Raw genomic sequence first — 21,789 nt, 5'->3', positions numbered from 1 at the left:
CCCCCCTCGGATCACCCCCTGGATCCAACAGTGAACTTCTGTTTGATCTGGGGATCGTTGTAACTCAGAACATTTCTTGCAAACCGTTCTCAGTTACAGCTGAGAGCTGTACTTCTGTCTGCACCCTAAGATTTTTGTTAATTAGTAGCATTAATTAAAAAAAATGTTTCTTCTTAAGTGTTGTAGGCAGGATTGAAATTCTCAGGCACTGCCCTGGTAAGTTTGGTAACATGATAACTTGAGTAGCAGCTGTCCCATGTGAGAGATGTTATCATCCAATGTCACTATAGAGCCAATGGAAAGACTTCAGAGATGCTTAAGAGTGGTTCAGTATCACATATCGCAATGCTCTGTATGTAGACTAGGGGTGACCTCCGAAAGGTTCAGAAAGACTGAACATCTTTGGAGGTTGCCAGTGGGAAATGCAAGATATCAGGGGGGTCTGATTTCCTGCTCTCCTCCAGCTATCCATTATGTATCTCTGCCCACGCGTCTAGCGTGTGGGGGCAATTCATATAACTAGTTGCAACTTTGCGATCGTGTGCCTAAAGTATTTGAAGATGGGTGATTCAGAAGAGTTGTGTAGCATTCACCTCTAGCCTAACAGCCTACAGGTTATAGTATCCATGAAGGAAATAGGAGATGTGGGTTCATATTCCCTAACCCAGATCTCCTTCTCGGAAGAGTGTCCCTCACCCATGCTGTAGAAGAGACTAGGTGAGGAGCACTTGACACTCATCTGTTTGAGGTTCAGTCATGAGGCAGCCAAAAATGGAAGTGTCATGGGGCTGGAAGGAAAGCAAGGAAAAAGCAAGCAGCCTTTGCAGTTGTGGTACTCCATTATGGAAAGTGAGACCTAAGTTCTGGCTCCTGCTGTCACTGTTATATTCAGGGTTTTTAGCTAGGGTTTGTCTAATGAAGGGGTATCAAACAGTATGTGGGGCTTCTGGAAGGTCTGGAAACTGGGGCAGGGTGAGAGATGGTTGCAATAATCCCCATGGTCCCCTGAGCCAAGACAGTGGTTCAGGTACCTGTGGCAGTTAATACTGCCACCACGTGCCCTGCTACCAGAGATGGATCCAGATCCAAGGTGGGTTAAGTGAGCTTAATATCCTAGGTCTAAAGTGAAGAAATCTGAACTGCCTGATGGTGTGCAGAAGGTAGCGCGATAGTTGTTAGTGGCTTAGACAGGGACTTGAAAGACAGAGGCACCATTCGATTCTCTTGTCTGCCATCCTGAATAACAAACGCCAAATAAGTTCATCCCGTTACATTTCTAAGCCCTATATTTTCTGTATGACTAAAAATCACATTGGAAGAATTGCCTGTGTGCTTCACTTATCGCTTACATAGCCGTGTGGCTGAGTATAAATTGTAACAGCTACGTAAATGACAGAGAATATACAAGTGAGGATGAAAGGTTTTGCAGTAGCAGCTTTGGTGATTGGTGATCTTTTAGGCTACAGGCATAAGATAGCAATAATGCATGTTTTCTCATGTTGTACTGCTAATAAACTGGTCCTGGGATTGCTGCTAACTGCCCATCAAGAGGGCAAGTTAGTGCTGTACTCTAGCAGTATTCAGGCCTCAGTCTGCGAACCAAGATATGTAACATGGATTTTTGTGTGTTAGGACCTCTATTAACATGACTTGCTCCCTTCATGTACGGAAAGATACCAGAGAATCAGGAACTTGGGTTTTGCCTGGCCAACAACCAAAGGAAAATTATGATTTAGAAGTGAAAGGTGTCTTTATTACTATTACTAAGGCCCTCAGCTAAAATTAAACTTCACTGAATTCAACTTCAGGTAAAGTAGAAACACTAAATGAATTTGTGGACTTGATTTAAGAACTGATCCTTTCTTTTACACAATCTTACACCACAGGTGTTGTAATATTTAGTGCCACTAACGGGTTGGAAGTGGCTTACTCCGATAGATAAGTATTAATAGCTTCGCAGCACAAGAGCACAATGGTTTTTTACTGCCATAATAAAACACGATGTGGTGTGAGTTTTTTATGATTTCTTTCTGGCGTCATCTGGTGTTTTTAACTGAAGGTTGGGAGAGTGAGAGAGAAGAAGGGGAACAGACAGGATTGTGTCCTAACGCAAATATATTCAAATGTGCAAGATCGCAAAGACACCACTGTAATAGAATAGCTTTTTGGCACTCACCACATTGTGTGAGCCACCTCGGGTAACATTTCTCCTACTTCTAAAGTAATTACTTTTCCTGGAGATGATGCATCTAAATTCACATGCGTCACAGCCATGCTCCCTCTCACCCCTCACATATTCCTACATGTTTCAAGATTTACCCCTATGGTCACATCAAAAGTAAAGGACTGTCTGCTGGCTTATAGTAGAAAATCATGACTAAGTCTGCTCACATGTACTCACACATATCTGCTGCTGGCATACGGTGTACAGGCAATAGTTCCCTTATGGATCTTTGTCCCCTGATCCAGGTAGGTATTGGATGACATTTGCCCTGATTCTTCACATAAATGGAAAAAAGGGAATGTAACCGAATGACACTCAACAGCAAACCCATCACAGGCTGTACATGCCACCCTTAGTACCACAGGCCTAGCATTGGCCAGTTACTCACTAAAATAGTCTAGAATGGGTGTAGATGTGAAGTGGCATCCCATAGTGGATTGTTAACCAGCCTTGAGTAATCATCATCTATGAAGGTGTACTTTGTCCCCGTAAGGGCACATAGCTCCGGAGGGTAGGGTTTTATTGTGCTGATTTTTCTTAACATTTGATTTCTTAGCATAGCAGGGGGAAAGCCTGCACAGATAAGTGGGGCTATGACAAAGCACTCTGCCATGTGGATGCCGAGGCTTGATTCAGGAAAGCACCTAAGCATCTGCTTAAATCCAGTCCCTAGTCATGACTACACTTGTAAGCAAGCTGCTTACACCGGAAGCAGCTTGCGTGTATTGCTGTGGCAGCATATCCACAGCCCTACCATCTCCATCTGCATAGTGAGATGGGATTGCAGGACAAGTTTGCAAGGGGGTGGAGGGGGAAGGGCAGTCAAGTGCATCTCAGTAGGGCAGGACCAAGGCCATCCTTTTCCTTCCTGCAGTTCCTGCTTCTCATTATAAACCTTAAAGCTGTGCAATAAATGAGGCAGGGGTTGCATGATCATAGGAAATGGTGGCTACATTTTTTTTCATTAGAAGTAGCCATTTTTGCCACAACTCCCATCCCTGTCCTGCCCCCCACCCCACCCCCAACAAAATTAAAGTGATGTGCACACCTAGAATGGAAATATCAGATAAATGGTTCAAGTCTGGGAAAATTATGGAAACCCAAGTCTTGTCCAAGAAAGTGTTGGCTAGCCTTACCCTATGTGCAGCACTGGGAGTGCTTCAGAGAGAATACAAGGTGACGTGATACAAAGGTTGTATTGGCATGAGTTCAGGACAGGTACACCACTTATTGGAGGCAAAGCCACAAGTGAAATGGATAGCTCTCCCTAAACAAGTGCCAAAACCCCTTCCTGTCGCACTGTAACATCATGTATTTTGTATGCTATATATGTCACAGGCTCCACAGAAAATCTATTTCTCAAATGTTTTAGGGAATCTCAAATTTTCATTGGATCTATATTTCATCTCACCTACCCTGTTCTTTAGCAATCAAATGTCCCCTTGAGAGGGGAAGAAAAAGTCTCAATGGTTTGAAAAACCTGTGATAAAATATAAATAATGGGGTTTTATATAAATAAAAAGGGAGCGGTTTTAGGATGCCTCAAGGCTAAAGGTAAGAGATATCTGTGTCACTTGAAACGCATCTTATCTAGTGGCATACAGCTCCTAGTTTTATTTATTAGATCCTCAGGCTGTCATTGGTTACAGACTGAATCTTGCTCATCTTGCACCTTAGACTCAAGAAATTTTGAGGGGAAAACTCACATTCTGAGGGGGAAAAAAAGGAAACTTTTTTTTCCTGGCAGGTTACTTAAAGGACAGTGAATTTTTAAAACTTCCTTCCCCAAGTTAAGTCCTTAGGTGGTTTAAGTCAGACTAGCTCCACTGAGGCATAGGCATGCATCAGATGAACTGCTGACCCAGCATTTCCTACTTGTAGGAAAAATCCTTAAAATAAATTGTAAGAAGGGGTTTCCGGCTCCCCAGCAAGGGGGAGTCTCTCTGGCTGCCTATATGCCAGTGGCTGAAAAATGGACAAAACCAATTTAAAACAGGTCAAAACTATTTTCTATCAAAGATCTGTTGCTATTCCTTCCAGCTATAGTAAGTGCACAGTGTAGGATTGTTCAAATTGACCGTCCCTTTAAGAGAAAGGAAACCTCCAGTGTTTAGCAGCATGGAGTACAGTCCTAGACTTGGTGGCAGTGAAATGGGGGCAAGAGAGTGCAGGGGAGAAGGTTACAGATGTGTGATACCAGGATCTGGAGTTTATCCTTAGGGGCCAATCACTTGGGTGTCTGGGGGAGAGTTGTACAATTTATGGAACAAGATATTTTCCTTGAACACTAGTAACTAATAGGAAAGACTCTTCCAATTGGTACACACCTCTTCCTTTCTCACTTTTTCTGTTCTTCCCCATCCATTGGCACCTCTACCACTCTCAGGCTGATCAGGGAAGGCATAAAGGGGGCAGAGGGGGCATTTGGGATGGCAGGGGAGCAATCTGGGCATGGAAGGGGTGAGCCAGGTGGTGGGGGGCAGAGGAGAAAGCAGCCTGGTAGCTCCCCACCTACCTCCCCAATATCCCTCACCCCACCCCTCTTTCTTTCCTCCCCTTACCCATGCCCCCCATTCCTCAGTCTCCCTGCCCCCCTTCAATCCTTTTCCCTCCCTCCCCATTCACCTGTAGCCCAGCTGTCCTCAGCTCTCAGTCCAGAGCCATAGAGTCCTGGATGATGGCTAGTCCACCTGGGAGCCTCTGCCTCCTGGGATACTGTGGGATCAGAAATTGGTGGTTTTATCTTGGGGAACAGGCAGAAGTTAACTCGGGTGGGCAAAATGTGGCCCAGGGGCCGGATATGGCCCGCCAGGCCATTCTATTCGGACCACGGGGCCCCTAAAAAATTTAGAAAATTAATATTAATCTGCCCTGGGCTGCCTGTCATGCGGCCCTCGATGGCTTGCCAAAACTCAGCAAGTGGCCCTCTGCCCAAAATAATTGCCTGCCCCTGAGTTAACTCAAGCTAGGTAGCACAGCTCAAATATAATCCTCCCTCAAAGTGGAGTAACTTTTAAGATGCCTAGTAGTCATTTAGCACTTGTTAATGAGGGTTAATGTGTTATCATTCGAGTTTTAAGTGCTCTCAACATGGTCTAATTGTAACGTATAATCTCACAGATTTATAAAGCCACCTATGACACAATCTAAATAGTAAACACTACTGTATTTTGTATATTAATTTTAAATGACTGCCAGCAGCACATTATTCAGGACCCTAAACCAACTTTGAGACCTCTTTTTAAATACAAAATCCTGCAGCTCTGCTGTCTTGCTTGCCAATATCCACAGCTCAGCAGGAGGCCAGCCATTTCTGAAAGATCAGGTTTTCAGGTACAGTAAATAATTTCATTTTTTCCCTTGTGGAAATGAGTACAAGAACCCTTTGGAAATTGAAAGCCAAGTTTGTAGTCATGAAAACCAATGAAGGTGTAAGAACATAATAAATATTCTGAATGTCTGTTTTAAAATGAAATGCAGAAACAAAAGTAATTACTAGCTATTTCTACTCTGTAAGTCTACTAATATGATGAATATCAGAAAATGGGCATTTAAGTAAGACCACTCAAACATTACCATGAAGTTGTTGGTGCCTTCGTATGAAATGCAAAGTAAATACTAAGAATTCTCATTAACCACTTTCATTTATCCCTGTCTTTCCCATCCATTTCATGTTAAGTAACTGTTTCCTCTCCCTAACGATTGTTCATTTGCTTAATACCATAATGAAAAACTGCCAGTAAACTTAGTTACTTCATCATTACAGAGGCAAGAATGTATGATGGCTTAAATTATTAGATACTTGGGATATTTAATTCCTCATCTATCTGGGCATGATTAGCCAGTTTGTCACAATTAGCCAGGAATGAAAAATTCTTACATCTTTAGCTGCTGGTTACAATGTGTCTGGGTTTTTTCCCCACTAGTTCTCCAGTGTTTTTTCTGTCACAATGATTAAGTTTCTTTAAAAAAAACAAAGAAAAAATAAGCAATTTAAACAGTTGACAGTGTTATGCCTGTGGTTTTTTAACACAAATTGCAAAGTGCTGCTTGTCATGGTTCTTTATTTAAAACTACAAGGTTTTCTGTTCTGGGAAAGCGGTAAATTAAAAACACCTGCATCTGAATGCCATCCTCTAGTCAGTTGTTCTGGGCAGCAAAGGGGTTGATTCAAATGTTTAAGGGTTCCTCCTTTCATTCTAACTACTACTTAGCTGTCCCCCAGAAACTTGAGGAAGACACAAAGTATTTTCTTTCAGTCTTGCAGTGTCCATGTCTCACAAGCACTGAGTCTGTATGGACAAGGAAAAATTTTATTGAAGGGAAAGGGGATACATCTTCAGCTTCAGATAACACAACAGTACATCAAGTAGCATCTTCTTGTCTAGCGATCTAATATAGATACCCATTCCCATGCCATTTGTATAATTTAGAAACTTCACCATTTTCTTCAATCATTTTAAAGCCTAATCACTTCAGACTTTGATGCCTGGGTTTTGCCAATGTAAAGTTTGCATGTAGAAACCTAATAGAGTCTACTGTATCTCGTTAACATGATGTTGTAATATACTTGCAGCTGTCAGTAAAATACTGTAATCTAAAATTGATGGTTCTTCTCACCACTGTCCTTGACAGCTTTTGAGCAAAACTTTGACAACTCTTTAGACATCACAGGCAAAACAGTCCTCTTTGGTATTACTTGCCACAATAGGAAAGAAATTGCTATTGCTCCCCAGCAAGATCAAACACACAGTGTGGTTCATTTTACCCTTCTGCCATTTTGTAGTTCAGTCTAAATGACTTCTTAATGTGAAATTCTTTTTTCCAGGAAAGATTAATAAACTGCTTTTATGTTTATATTTTCTTTTGTTTTTCACAAGACATTATAATAGGCTTAGCTAACGTGCTCTTGCTGTGCTGTAGATTACTAAACAAAAGCCTGCTGGTTGGTTGGGGTTAATTGTACAAAGAATCCATTCTGGGTATAAATCTCCATTAGATTGGTAAATATGACAGCAAGGTAAATAACTAGGTAATTTAAAAGCCATTTTAATGACAGGAACGTCTTAAAAATGCATCTTTTGACTAGCTACTCTGCTGTTCTGTATTTACCAACGGGCTTAGGTTTTTGTTTGTTTTTTTATCTGCAAAGCAAGAAACAAAAGTAGAGGTCATGCAAGACAAAGCAATGTCTGCATCTGAGTCTAGCATAAGTGTCTAATCCAAAATGCTCTCTATCCACATCTTATACTTTTTGAGGAAGACTCCCCCACTGGAAGTTGTGTAAACAACTGATTTTTCACTTTGGTAGCTGAGCTGAAAAGCTAAAAGGAAACGTCATTCTGGATTTGGCCCAAATCATATTACACTTTGTTTTCACATTTTTTAGACTCTTGGTATATTAAATTCAGGCAGGTATCAAATAAAACGGCATCTTTAAGCAACAATTCAGTGTCAAAATGAAACTTTTTAACTCTTAATATTTTTTCTGCACAAATTCATTAGTAATTTTGATTTATCTCAAATTCCATTATGTTTGCTGAATAAGCCCCACATTTGAAAAATTTCTCAGCTGTAATCTCAACCTGCTTTCCTTTTCAGTGCAATTTGTTTAATTGGCTTCTCACCTCTGAGGATACCTCTGTTTTTATTGTCTATTGTCCCCAACCCCACAGGGCTGGATAAAACTTCCTCCCGCAGCAGAGCCGGGCTACCCTCCACCCCCATCCAGGCAGCTGGATGGGAATCTGCCATGCTTGCCCTGGGTGCTGGATAGGGACTACCAGCTGACCCATGGACAGACTGGGCACTACCCATCCGGCCCACCAAGGAGGAGGTTGAGCACCGTTGGATATAGTAATCGCTTAGCAAATTTGCGTATGACACCAAGTCGAGTGGACTTCCAGTTTCTCTGGAGGGTAGTGCTAAGATCCAGAATGACCTGGAGAGACTAGAGAAATAATCAACAATTAACAAGAACAAATGCATAGTCCTGGAGATGAAATAACTGTGTGCAGAAATACAGACTGGCTAGGCTGAAGTACTGCAGGGAAGAACCTGGGGGTTATAGTAGACCATAAGCTGAGTATGTACTCAGTGAATATGCCAACAGTGTACTCTTGTTTCAAAAAAAGGCCAGCAGCATACTATGTTGTATTAACAGGAGTTATCACTTGCAAATCAAGGGAGGTGATTCTTCCACTTTATTTGGCACTGGTGGGGCTTCACCTGGAGTACTGGCTCTACTTGGCTGACATGGTTTAGTCATGGATGATTCTACCTTGAGTAGGGGGTTGGACTAGATGACCTTGTGAGGTCCCTTCCAGCCCTATTTTTCTGTGATCCTATTTGGCTGTAGCAGTGGTTTATAGTTTTAATGAAGCATGTGGTGCTTGCTATTAGTTGTCCACAGTTGTCTCTTGCTATCCCAAGGCCTTGGGTCATTCCAGGGGAAGGAACATTATTTCTGTGGAGGAAGGGGATTTACACAGTATTTTAAACACTGAATTCAGCTATGTTTCTACCAAGGCTGCTCAGAGGGCAGAGTACAGGAAAGGTGTCAGAGGTAGAAGAGGAATGTAATGGATAGCATAGGTGTTGCTACCGTTCACTGACAGGACAATTAATTTGAGTTTCAATTTGGGAAAGGTCCCTATACGTAGACTATTAAGATTGTGATTTATGGGATAAAATACAGGAGCAGAAAACACTCTAGGAAGTCATTTGAGTGTGGTAGTTGTATGTGTAGAGGTTATTGCCTTGTTCAGATGGACTGTAATTAATGACAGTTCAGCTCTTTTCACAAGCTTTGGCTCTAATTTAAAAATGAAATGACAAAAAATGCTGCTGAAAAATAATTTTCAAATCTTGGGCCAGCATATGGTGTAGCATGGGTTAAAGGTCTATTTTTTGCTATAAACTTACAAAGCTGGTTGGTGTTTGATTTAGGGAGCTCAAGTATAGCAATGTTACACTGCTGTACTGACTTCCAAATGCCCCATGGATGACAGTCATGTCCTAGAAGCTCTTGCAAGGCCTGGTGACCTATTAGTCCAGGATGCCTGTAAAGACTGTCATAATATAGGGTAAGAGCTCATTATTCAGGAAGACTTGCCATCATCTGAAATAGGATGACACCTCTGAAGTCACTGGCCCAATTGGTTCCTGTATTTGATTGCAACTGGTCTGTGCCACACAAGAAGAAAGAAGTGGCTCAGCTGCGTAAAGGACTTGGAGGGAAGCTGTAGCAGTCTGCCCAACGTAGCCTACCTCTGAGCCTGTGGCTACAGCTTCCGAGCCGAACTCTCATTTAATACTTGACCTTTGGCATCCTGAAGAAGCAGTCATGATTCCTGACCTTGCCCTGCAGTCTGATGTCTGGCCAATACTACAACTCTGGATCTGTCCTTTTGTCTGCTGCTTGGCAGTGACAGAGATGCTGATTGTTGCCCATGAAGAAACAGTTATCCCTCTTCTTGCATTTGGCCTGCTGTGAAAGGAAGCAATAGCAATGGTGGTGGAGGGGAGCATTAGAGTTGTGAGTAGAGAGACCAGAGGGCCAATAAAGAAACAGGAAAATCTGACAATCCATTGCCCCCACTGCAGGAAGTCACCATCTGCAATGGACTGAGACATGGGTGCTCAGGTAGGGCACCTGTATTCCAAGACCACAAGCCAGGACAGCCTGCTCCTATCTGCTTCAAGCTTATAAAGGCTTATAAAGTATGGGTGAAGCCCTCTTCCTGAGGGAGGTCCTCTGATTACTTCCAGCTGCAGCTTGGGACTGGATATGTCCTTGCTAGGCCTAGACTCTTTCCATCCTGTTTAAAACTCTTCCACCACACGTTCCTGGAACAAGTAGCTATGGAAGTTATAGCATGTGAGGAAGAAGTTATCACCTTCCCAGAGAGAAGCAGGCCACAGCATCCTCTTTTGGCAACCAGCAAGCCAGGTAAGTAGGTAAGAGACACGTGGGTGGGGGTTGGAGGAGAGAGGAGCATGTTTTTAGTCTGACATGAGTAGAAAGGTTGCAAAACGGGGCAGGGAGGGTAATTCAGCATCATGGCTAGAGGGTGTGTGCCTACATATGCATCAGGTATGATCTTTGAATTTGCACCTTAGAGGTCCAGCTAAACATTATACTGTCCCCTTGATGCCCTTCTTTAGAACAGGCACTGCATCTTCTCATGGGTCATTTACTCCAGAAAGGCCTGGGTAAATTAGACAGTGAAAGGACTATGACTGCCTCCTTGCAACGTACCAGGTCAGCTCCAGCTAGGAAGCATGAATGAAGTTTTTGATTAAATCAAAGACCTAAACCATCTCTGCACTATTATGATTTTAATCTTTGCTAGAAGGGTAAGTGAGCACAAGTCTTTGTTACATCCATCATTTTAAACTGTAAAATCACAATCACTTCTCACAAGACCAGACCCTTCAGTTTTCCTTTGGTTCCTTCACAGTAACAGGCACATTTTTAAATGAATTTAGAAGCAATTTGTCTGAAGCCTTATGAATCAGTCAGGCTTCATTAGCTGGTAGGTTTTAGAAGGAAGATATTGAAATGTAACCTTGAATGATCGGGATGTATGAGCAGCTAACCAACCATGCAGGTTTCTCCTTCTGCTTGTGGGCACGTGCTGATGATGGGTTCAGTCCAGGGAGCTGTGTGGCATAAGGAACTGGTGTTTGGGATAATCTGCTCTTTGATTCTGTCCATCATTGTGGTATCTGATGCCCTATGAAACTAAAGGCTTATCATTACCAAACTCCAGTACTATATAAAACCCTACCAGTATTTGAACAAAATATCTATAATCTAGGGGTTTAAAACTGAAAATGGCAGCATAGGTTTAATGCTGACCCAGGGTTTCACAAATATGGAGTGCCTGTCTGTTACTCTGGCACTCAACCTTTTTAAACTCAAGGCACTCCTTGTTATACTTGAGGCATCCCTTGGAAAATGCCAGCTCTTAGTGTTCACCCATTTCTTGACTACAGAAACATAATAGAACAATCCTTGTTGTGACCCGAGTTCTTTGCAACACAAGTCAGGATGTTTTTGGCACTCTGGAGCCCTATTTGAAATCTCTCTATCTTGTTAATCATGTGTAGGTGTTTGTACGCCCAACAGTGCCGCTGCACCCTGGTTGAGAATCGCTGTACTAAAACCTCCATTGCAGAGTTGTTTTAGCAAGCATTAAAAGGAAAGTTCATTGCCGACACCAATAAAATTCAGTATAAGTGTGAACAGCCACTGAAAGTTTTGGGAGTTCAGCCTGGGAGATTTTGACGACGTCAGTGACTTGCTGAGGGAATCTACCCTTCTTGTTAATTGTAGCATCTGCATTTTGAAAGGCACTCTGGTCAATAATGTTCCTTTCCCTATAAGCATGGAGATACAGAAATAAAAATTTAACCAGTACCTCCCTCCCATGTTAAAATCTGCCTCCTATGAATCTTTGAGGACCACATCTGAATTCATACTGCTTTGTTCCTTGTTTATGGCCACACTTTTCTTGTTAACTGCATTTCTTTTTTTCTAGCTTGTTAATATTTGAAGTTCAATACACAAGCAATACACACCACCAGTCGACCTGTTTAGGGTGAATGCTCCTTGGGATACGGCACGCTTTCCTTATAGAAAATAAGGCATGTAACTGTATGATTCATGCCATTAAATGATGACTCTAGGGTATATTAGGCCCTTGATTTTTACAAGGGCCACATTTCAGTAACATTTCCAGAATGTATTCTGTTTAAGCGCATAGCTTCAGAAATATGCACTTGCAGAGAGCAGGGGTGTAGGTTGTAGCCATGTTGGTATAAGGACACAGGCAGACAAGGTTCCTTGGGTGAATCTGATATCTTTTATTAGACCAACCCAAATAGTTGGTGAACAGTTATTAAGCAAGCTTTCGGGTTCAAAAACCCTTTGTCAGGCTAAGGAAGTGTCAGCAGTTGGTGTGTGCTCTTCCTGCATGGAATGAAAAGTAAAGAAGCCAGTGCCTGGGCTGGTATGCATACAAGACAGGTAGTCAGTGAGAATGTAGATTGAGGAGTCAATGGCTGACACACAGGCGGGGGTGGGGGGAGAGGCAGAGAGAAGGGGGATGAAAGTGGAGAGATACCTGGGGAGTCAGATGTCAGGCAGGTATAATGTGTCATCAATCCAATGTCTATATTTAGTCCATGATTTTTAGTATCCGGGAGGTTGATGAAGTAGAGTTCAGAGGCTCATCTCTGGGAAGTGTTTTGTAGGTTTCCTTTGAGGATCAGGACTGCGAGATTGGAGAGAGAGTGGTTTTCTTGTGAGAAATGTGCCCCCGCCGGTAATTGGGTGTTTCTGTCTTGGATAGATTTCCGGTGTGCATTCATTCTGGTGCACAGTTGTTGTTTGGTCTCTCCTATGTATTTTCCATCAGGGCATTTGGTGCATTGGATGAGATATATTACATTTCTGGAGGTGCAGCTGTAAGATCCTGGGATGCTGATGGCTCTGTTGTGGGGTGTAGTAATAGTGGGGGTGGTGGAGAAGTGTTGTCAGGTTTTGCATTTCTTGTCACGGCACGGTCTGGACCCTTTCGGTGTGTTCTGGGCTTGAGGAAGTTTGCTTCTGGTGATGAGGTTAGCAAGGTTCGGTGCTTGTTTGAAGGCTAGGATGGGTGGCTCTGGGAAGCTCTTTTTAAGAATAGGGTCTCTTTCTAGTATGGGTTGCAATTGTTTGAGCATTTTCCGTACAGGTTCAAGGGAGGGGTGATATGTCATAACCAGCGGTGTGCGATTTGTGGGGGGTTTTCTTCTGTACTGCAGCAGTTCTTCACGTGGTATCCGGGTGGCTCTTTCAAACATGCAGTCTATCTCTCTGGAGGAGTGTCCTTGTTGGGTGAAAGCCTTTTTAAGATTGGTGAGGTGGCAATCCCGGGTGTTCTCTTCAGTACAAATGCGATGGTATCTGAGGGCTTGGCTGTATATCCCAGCTTTTTTGGTGTGTTTAGGGTGATAGCCAGCAATCACCCGAATTAATAGTCCCCAAACTGCCTGTTTCCCATCATTATCAAGGCTTCAAACAGTTTTCAGGTTATGGAGATTACCAATGTTACATTAAGCAATAGGCAAAACATGGGGACTTGCATTGTATTATGCGGCTAAGCAAACTATTTCTTTATCCAGTATGCAAACAGGAGTACACTATACATCTTACAAGCTGCCTGTAAAAGAACCTGTAAGTTGGGGAGGGAGGAAGTGTGTCACTGAGGTGGAAAAAGCAAGATTGCCTATGCCACTGTCTATGTTTTAAAACCTGTAAGAGTCATGAGCAGACTGGGCAGGAACTCTTAAGGGAAATGATAGTTCAGCTTGGATTGAAGAGACTTGGTACCACTCTTGGCTCTGGAACAAACTTCTTGTGTGATCTTGGACAGGTCATCTGGCCTTGTGCCTCAGATGTCAGTATATAAACTGGACTAATAGCAGTGCCCAATCCCAAAGTGTGCCGTGAGTACACACATTAAAGACTGTGAGATGCTTTGACTATATAGTACCTAAGATGCCAGTAATGAATAAAGATACCAGTTAGTAGTTCCTAGCACATCATCTCTTGAGATGCAGGATGAGGGCTAGGTCCTTATGGTTTTTATACCTTCTGGCTCTAAGCAGACTAATAATACCTCACAAATAGCCTGTTGTCCATCATACTGAGAAGAGAGAGAGGTTACTAGTTTTGGCTATTTTGTTAGACGCAGAGGAGAGCCAGAGCAGCTGAGAGAGGTTGCAGATAAAAATGGTTATGTTGTTACTAGCTTGCATGGGTGAAAATCCCGAGCTGTGTATGGGTTGGCAGGATGCAATATCTAATGAAATTCCATTGTTCCTGCCTGTGTCTACACCCTGGCAGGGCCCAGGGCTGATCAGAATTTGTCTCCAAATTAGACACTGTTTTGCTTGTTAACTGCTTTCCCAGCATGTTGTGCTCCAACAGAACACTGCACCTGTGAGTTTAATAGGGTATTTCTGAAGGCAAGAGAGAAAGGTGAGGGGAAATGCAGCAGCTGGCCAACATTACATGAATGATAACAACTTCCTTTCAAAGAAACAAAGCTGTTGATGAAGTGTCGGGAATCCTTGGCATATAACTATTCACATGCTCAGACAAATGAACTAGTGAATTATTTCGTGAGCTCATTTTAGAATGTTTTCTGTCTGAGCCATGCTGATTTAAACGTCATTTGGAAGAAGGTGACATTGTTTCTGGAGTCTAATTAGAATTCAGATATTCTTTGCTTCTCATTCTTATTTTGGTACTTTCAATTATAAGTGAATTGAGTGTCTACAGAAATCTAGGCATTTTCACAGCCTTGAAGGGCTGACATCACAGGGAAAGCCACACAGGGACCCAGACAGCCAGCCTGGGGAGCATGTCCAGCACATTGTCCCCATTGAGCCCCAGCCCTGCCCATGTGTCCACACCCATTCTGAGCACTCAGGCCTCCAACTAGATCCAGTAGAAGGTGCATGACCTCGTGGTGCTGTGGGGCAGAGCTGATGTCCACAGGCCATTCACGTGGGGTGGATGCTCAAATGCCCACATTTATGAGGCCATATCAGGTGGGATGCATATGCGAAGCCACTCCTGGTTGGTGTGGCAGTGGCACATGAAGGTCAAGGTCTTGTGGATACAGTGGGTAGCCATGACCATGTTCAATTGTTGGTCTGGTTGTGCCCAAAAGACCATGTCCTTCATGTGGGAGCTAACCCATATTTTGGCGCCCTGGGAGATGGGCTGCAACCCTGAGTGCCATCAGCAGGGGTGGCCTGCCCTCACTGCACCCCAACCTGATGCCTCTGGTGACATGTCATTCAGAACCCCCCTCCCCCCAACCTTTGCACCTGCTGAATCCAGTGGCAGATCAGAGAGCCCTGCCTAGTGGCTGCTTTGCTCTTGGCCAAGCCCCACACCCCACCATGAGGAGTGGCCAGCCATGCCACTGCTGGCCATCAGTTCCTCCCCTGGGTGGGAGGAGCTGGCACACTGCAGGCCATGGACACTGAGTGCATCAATGATGCCATCATTGATGGGGAGCCCCGTGCCAAGCCTCCAGCCTTGCCAGCCCTGGACACCTGGTCAGCCCTGGCCCTGGCCCTGGCCCTGCTCCCTGCCTGGCTTGCCCGCAGTCCCCTGGCCCCAGATTCCCACCCCCCACACCATGCAGAAAGGCAGGACATAGTTCAAAACTTTGAGTAGCCTGTGACCCCACAGCTAGGTGTGCACAGACCTCTCACATGCTGAGGAAGGTGTTGATGCCAGTGGCATGTAGGACTGCCAGAGGTAGCCCTCCAGGCAGTGGTGAAGGTTTCAGGGCAGCCTGGGTTTCCCCCCATACCATCGTAGCTCAGCAGCGCAAGCATTCCCGGGTCATGAGCAGAATCAACAGCAGCAGGGTGTAGTGGCTCAGGCAGCCCTCCGCTTGCACAAACAGCTCATCATGCACTGCCTGGGGTACACGAAGAAGGGGCATGTTTGGGGTGCACTCACAGTTGGGGGGAGTTGGCTTTGTGGCACCTCCTCAGAAAGGCCCCCTGTGGGCAGGGCAGGGGGGGCACCCTGCCCCTTGCTTCAATTGCCCAGGAGCCCCATGCAGCCTGAGTCAGGTGCTGTGGGCTGGATGGTAGCACAGCAGAGTGGCTGGCTTGCAGGGAGAGAAAGGGGGAGCAGAGTCTGTTGCTGTGGAAGCAGATGCTGCTAGCTTGCTAGCCTGGCCTGCCCTGAAAAGAAGGGGGAGGCAGGCTGCCTACAGCCAGCACCGGTCCCAGGGGAGCAATTGGGGGGCGGGGGGTCTTGGCAGGCAGGTGCCTGGGCCCAGCCCTGCCCAGATAGCTTACCATGGTCCCTGGGCACCATTGGCCAACCTCCAATTTGAGGCTGAGCAGTGCAGGGCTCTTGGTGTGGAGCATCTTATCTATGCAGTGTTGCAAACTTGCACAAAATACTTTTGTTTCTTGCCTCTGCAGGGCCAACATCTGGATGTGGGGGAGAGGCTGCAGGGCCTTGCAGGAGTGCCACATCAGGGTCACTGACACCCACTGCTGGAGCTGCCTGGACATGCTGGCTATGCAAGTGGCACACCATGGACTGTACCATCCTGCTCCAATGGCTGGTGGCAGTGGCGGTGGTGGAGAACTGGGCTGCATATGAGCACGTGCAGCAGCACGTGCAAGAGGCATGGGAGCTGGCCTGGTGGGAGGCAGATGTCATCCAGGAGACTGCCCAGGAGGAGACACATGGCAGGACTGGAGTGATTTGGGATTAAAGTTAGTCTCAAGTCCCAGCATGTGTAGACACCTGCCAAAAAATGCTTAATGCACATTAAATTTAAGCACGGTTAAATTCACATGTAGACATGCCCCCTGATTCAGAAGGCAGGGTATGATGGCAACTTAGAGACTCATTCAGAAAAGTACAAGCTTTTGTTGAGGAAAGCCTACTTTGTCAGATGCCTTATTTGAAAATTAGGTTTTGTCTCAATATAGAGCATGTACGTTGGGATTTATACTGTGTGCATCAGTGCAAAACTTCCTCACACAGCAAGCCCTCATAATTAGACAGTAGCATACAGTTGCCTTATTTATGAAATTGTACAGGACTATGGCAGGAGATACAATTACCAGGTCTATCTGGGAACTGAACTAGATGTTCTGAGAGATTTGTTCCAGCCCTGTGATTCTGAGAGTCCCAATGCTGTAAAATAAACTTGGTCATCCTGCCAGTTCCAGTGATTTTGCTCAAATACTCCAAATCTGCTGAGAGAAAAAATGGATTATCTTAAAAACAAAAAATCCCTTCATCTAGACAAATGATCATACCCAATAGCTTTCCTTTTTTCCTTTGTTTACTATCGATTAAGGATCTGCAAAATGTATGGCAGTCACTAACAGCTTACTTCCATGAAGTCCATAATGGCACTGAAGTATTAAGTTACAAACTGCATTGCAATTAGTCTTTACTTCATCTTCCAAAAGAAATAAAGGCTCTTTTTCTTATGGTATTAAACAAAAGAGTGGGGGAAGGGAAGCATTAAGTTTGTTTTTTCCATTCTTTCTGAAATGTGTACAGGTACTGATAGGTTTCAAAGCCCCTCACTAGATGTCCAAAGTGTTTGAAACCTGATTAGCGTTCAGAAAAGAGCTACAAGAATGGTTCAAGGACATTCTTGAATGGTAAGCCCTGTAGTGAAAACTTTTGAAGAGCCTTCCATTTAATTTTTCAAAGAGAAAATAAAAGGTGATCTAGTCACTGTCTACAGTACTGACATTGCGAAGTGATAGTCAAGGATGGCTGTTTAATATGTTTAATATAGCAAGATAGGCACAATAAGACCCACTGGTTGGAAGCTTACTCTGGAAAAATGCAGTCTAGAAATAAGATTAAATTTTTCCCCAGTGTTGGAAATTAATTATTAGATCAACTAATCTGAGGACATGTTGGATTCTCTATCACCTGTTAGATGGTCTTGATAAGATGTTGTACCTCAAACAAGTTATGGGTCTGGGCAGAGGTGACTGGATAAGAGTTTTTAACATGTTGTATATAAGTTTCTCCAGACCCAAGAAATGTCCACCCACAATCCCCCTAGAACCAAGAATTTTAGCTTTCTTGAGACATTCAGGAAGTAAAATCATGTGTAATTACCATTGCAAGAGCAACATTAAGACTTTAGACTTTTATAGTGGGAATGCTACAAGAAAAAATCTTTAATGAACTTAATTCCCCTTCAGTCATTCTTATCCATGTGAATAGCAAGAGTGTCCTCATGTCAGTTGAAAATGCAAACATAAGATACAGCTTTGGGAATGGATAAACAGAACTGAACAGTTCTTGCAAACAAATTTAGAAGCAACAAAGATGATGCCAGTCTATTTACTAGCCAAGATACAGTTGAAAAATACCAACGTAAGCATCATACCAGGTGGGAAGGGAAGAGGAGAGCACAACACAAATAAGCTTTATAACCTGACTGCCTCTTATGCAGAACTGAACAAAATATAAAAGGAAAGAGACCAAATAATCTGATTGTTTTAATATTTAATCTAATTTAAGGCTGGAAGTGAAATAAAGCAGTGCAAATATTTGGGTCTAAAAGTTTAAAATGGAACTATACTGGCCTCTAGGGCATCTTATATTTTAATATTTAACTACGGTTGTGGAAAGAAGGAACGTTTCACTTAGTGGGAGTCAGTTTGCTCATCTGTTAGTGCTTCTAAAGAACCTGTAATTTTTTTTTTAATTCCCCCCCCCCGGGGATCATTCAGTCATTTTGTTGTTGCCCATTAATATACTGCTTGTACTATTCCTTGTTTATGTAATAGTAGGAATTGTACCCTCAACCAAGATCAGGACCCCATGGTGCTAGGTGCAGTACAAACAGGTAGTTTGGGATCCTCAGAACTTACTTTCAAAGACAATGGGCAAAATACATAGGGTGGAAGTGAGGGAGGGAGGGAAGAAAAACATTTACAGTGTTGAAAAACATATTTGAGGAGTAGGATTTTCAAAACTGAATTTGGTGTTGACTTCTGTTTTCAGTGAACTCTGTTATAGAACTCCTGGGCATGGTACAACTATGGTAGGAACACTTAAGCCAATGCTGATGTTTTTGAAATCCTCACTATTTATATTTTTCTTTTCGTAACTATACCAAAATCATGCCTGAACGTATGCCACGTCTTATACTCTTACTCACAAAGTGGCAACAGCTCTCATATTGCATTTGGGGGGTGAGGTACTATACTAAAATTAGGTGGAGATTTATTAATTTGAAAATGATGAATCCCCTCCTGGATAAAGATAGCCATTTGAAGAGAGTGTGTGTGTGTGTGTGTGTGTGTGTGTGTTGGAGGGCAGCCGGGGGGGAGCGGGAATAATGATGCTGTCTTGCCCTGAACCCTGCTCGTCTGACAGATCGTTAGAGAGAAGTTGCAACACACAAGAAACGGTGTGCATGCTATTGCATGAATACATTCTTGGAACTGTTGCAGTTGTTCACCTTTTGTGAAGCCGCTCTTCAAACACACTTGTGCTTGTTTACCATTCTGTCTTATGCAAGACTGATTATACCTTTTCTAGTTAAGATTACCTAAGACTATGAAGCCTTTAAAATAACTAGTTGCTTCAGTGAAAAATGCTGTTTCATATCTTGGATCAAGAAATTTATATTTACCTGTAAAGATTGCAGTGCTTTCTCCATAGCCTCCCTGCCATGATTCAGCTCTGGCTATGCTGTTACATCCTCTCTCCTTTATAACATCACAGAGTGACTTGCACTGTCTTGGAACCCATGGTAATTTTTCCTGTGGGATTGTTTCAGATCCAAGTGAGGTCTCTGGGAAGATTCTCATTGATTGCAAGAGCTTCAAATCAGGCCCTAAAGGCAGCAAGAGAGAAGATGTGATGCAACACACAAACCACAACCCCACAGCCTGGAATTACAGTCAGAGTTCTGCTACAGAATAGCTGTGAGAAACTTGCTTAAAATCAGCACAGACCATCACCTCCCCTTCATAATGATTTCAGAATAGAATGACCTTTCCTATCCTACATGCCACTTTTTGCCAGTTAGAAGCAAATTTAGCAACTTCCATGGAGCAAGATAACAGCCGCTCACACACACACAAATCTAAAGCTCTGAAAGTCTGACATGTCTCTCTTAAGCACTAGATATTCATATTTATTTTTGGAATAGCAGTTTTGTCTACAGAACATTTAATAAGAAGGTACTGGCCTTCTTGACGTCATCCTCTACCTCTTTCTCCAGTCATAAAATGAGGCCAGTAATTCTTATCTTATGGACTACTGTGAGCATTAATATCATGTAGAAACATTTTCTGAAGTTCTGATGAAAAGCTTATTTTAAAATCTGAGCTCTGCATTCAGGTTTTAGCTTCCTGGTAATTTGCAGCAGTAGCAAGATTTCATTTCTGCTCAGCTCTTTTTTTTTCTTTTTAACCAAGAGATGCATAAAATTGAGTTTCTCTTGTTCCTGTTGGACATGCTGGAGGAAATGGCAGCAAGAGCATTCACTAAATGCATAAATACGACAAGCATATGAGCAAATAAGTATGGATAGGAAATTGCAAATAAGCCAGATGTCTTCAGAATACAAACAAGGATTTTAACTAGTCAGCTGAAAAGACACGACTGAATTAAATGTACACAGCTAAACAGTATTTTTGGGGTCTTGGATGTGACTTTTGAGATGTAGCTAAACTAGTCTTAATACAACGAATAAATGCCAAGAAAATGAATTCTGAGACAATGACATTTCTTTATAGTAGGTACAAAATTTAGTGTGAAAATTGTAGTACATGATGGGAATTGTTTTGTTACATTATACATTTTTAGATGAAGAATTGAAGAACACACATCTTCATGCTTTGGGAATTAGTCATGGGGAAAGAGCTTTTCTTGTTTAAGTAATTATTGATACAAATACAGCTCAGATCTGTAGTGCTCAAAGCTTTCCCTTATTTGCCTCACTCTCGCACTGCATCCCAATATGTAGAAAGTATGGCAGTTAGAAAGCACAACGCAGTGTTAAAAATAACCAGTCTGCATGTAATAAGGAGTGACTGGTTTGTCTGAGATGCTGAATGTGTGTAAAAATGAAACCCAAAATAAAGCAGATGTTCTTGAAAGCATTATTAAAAATTAGACCATGGTGGATTGCAAGTCATCCCTGAGTATATCTTGGAAATCTTGCCGAGACTTGAAGGAATTGGAAGTAGCACTTCCATATACGTATGAAAGAATTTGGAGCAGATAAGAGAGAAGAACTTAACAGTGAGAGAGGAGGCTTCAGGAGTTTCTAATGCTTTGTTAAAGAGCCACCTGAAAATGCTTGCAGTTCGTACAAGGGCTTAATGATGTGTAGAAATGCTGCAATTTCTAAATAGAAGTTGTGTTGGAATAACAGGTTTTCTGGTCTCACCCACACCTATGAGCAGAGCGGACAAACAGATGTGTAACAGATCTGGCATTAAAAGCAAGAAAATGAGTTTAGAAATACTGAGGAGAATATGTTCAGGGCTAAATCGTGTTTAGCCACTGGTAAAGAATGAGCACATGGGGTGTTGAGGGAGTATCATTTGGCTTGCAAAAACCAACAGAGATTTTCAGAGCCTCATTTGCCGAGATTCATTTACCATAAAAAAGCCTACAAGTAGAGATCATATCTGAACAATATACTGACAAGTTTGTGCAGGTTCTTATAAGCAAGAGTGCTAAAGCAGCATGGAGAGGATCCAGCCTCCTTTGTCTCAGAGCAAACCAGACAGATGCACAGCTCGCTCAAACTGACTGGATTGCATGTGTGAACTGCAAGAGGACACCCAACCCAAGGTCTGCTCTGCCTTTGAGTATTATATCACAGATGCAGGAATTTAAAGCATTATTTTTTCACATGCAAATTTTCCAAATTCTTGGTTGAACTTGAATGTGAGCAATCTCTTCTTGTGCATATATTTTCACAGGGTAGGAGAAATTATAGTGTGTTCAGCAGAGAATCGGCATT

General features: G+C 43.0%; 1 protein-coding gene across 3 annotated transcripts in view; it reads left to right on the top strand.

The window, feature by feature from the left end:
- TMEM65 (transmembrane protein 65) overlaps nucleotides 1-21,783 on the top strand; it is a 90,923-nt gene extending 69,140 nt beyond the window's left edge. For 2 of the 3 annotated variants that reach the window (XR_003095187.1, XM_025209900.1), the window contains one exon: nucleotides 16,235-18,691. Coding sequence is in view for 1 of the 3 variants with exons in the window: in XM_025209900.1 (XP_025065685.1) it covers nucleotides 16,235-16,418 (184 nt within the window). In the remaining 2 variants the exon portion in view is untranslated. Of the gene's footprint in view, nucleotides 1-16,234; nucleotides 18,692-19,587 lie in introns of those variants that run through there. The other variant, XR_003095186.1, reaches the window with a different exon arrangement.
- Nucleotides 21,784-21,789: the final 6 nt, after the last annotated feature.

This window comes from Alligator sinensis, unplaced genomic scaffold (assembly GCF_000455745.1).
Source record: "Alligator sinensis unplaced genomic scaffold, ASM45574v1 scaffold681_1, whole genome shotgun sequence".
NCBI classification, from domain to species: Eukaryota; Metazoa; Chordata; order Crocodylia; family Alligatoridae; genus Alligator; species Alligator sinensis.
This window is presented reverse-complemented; position numbering and strand designations above follow the sequence as displayed.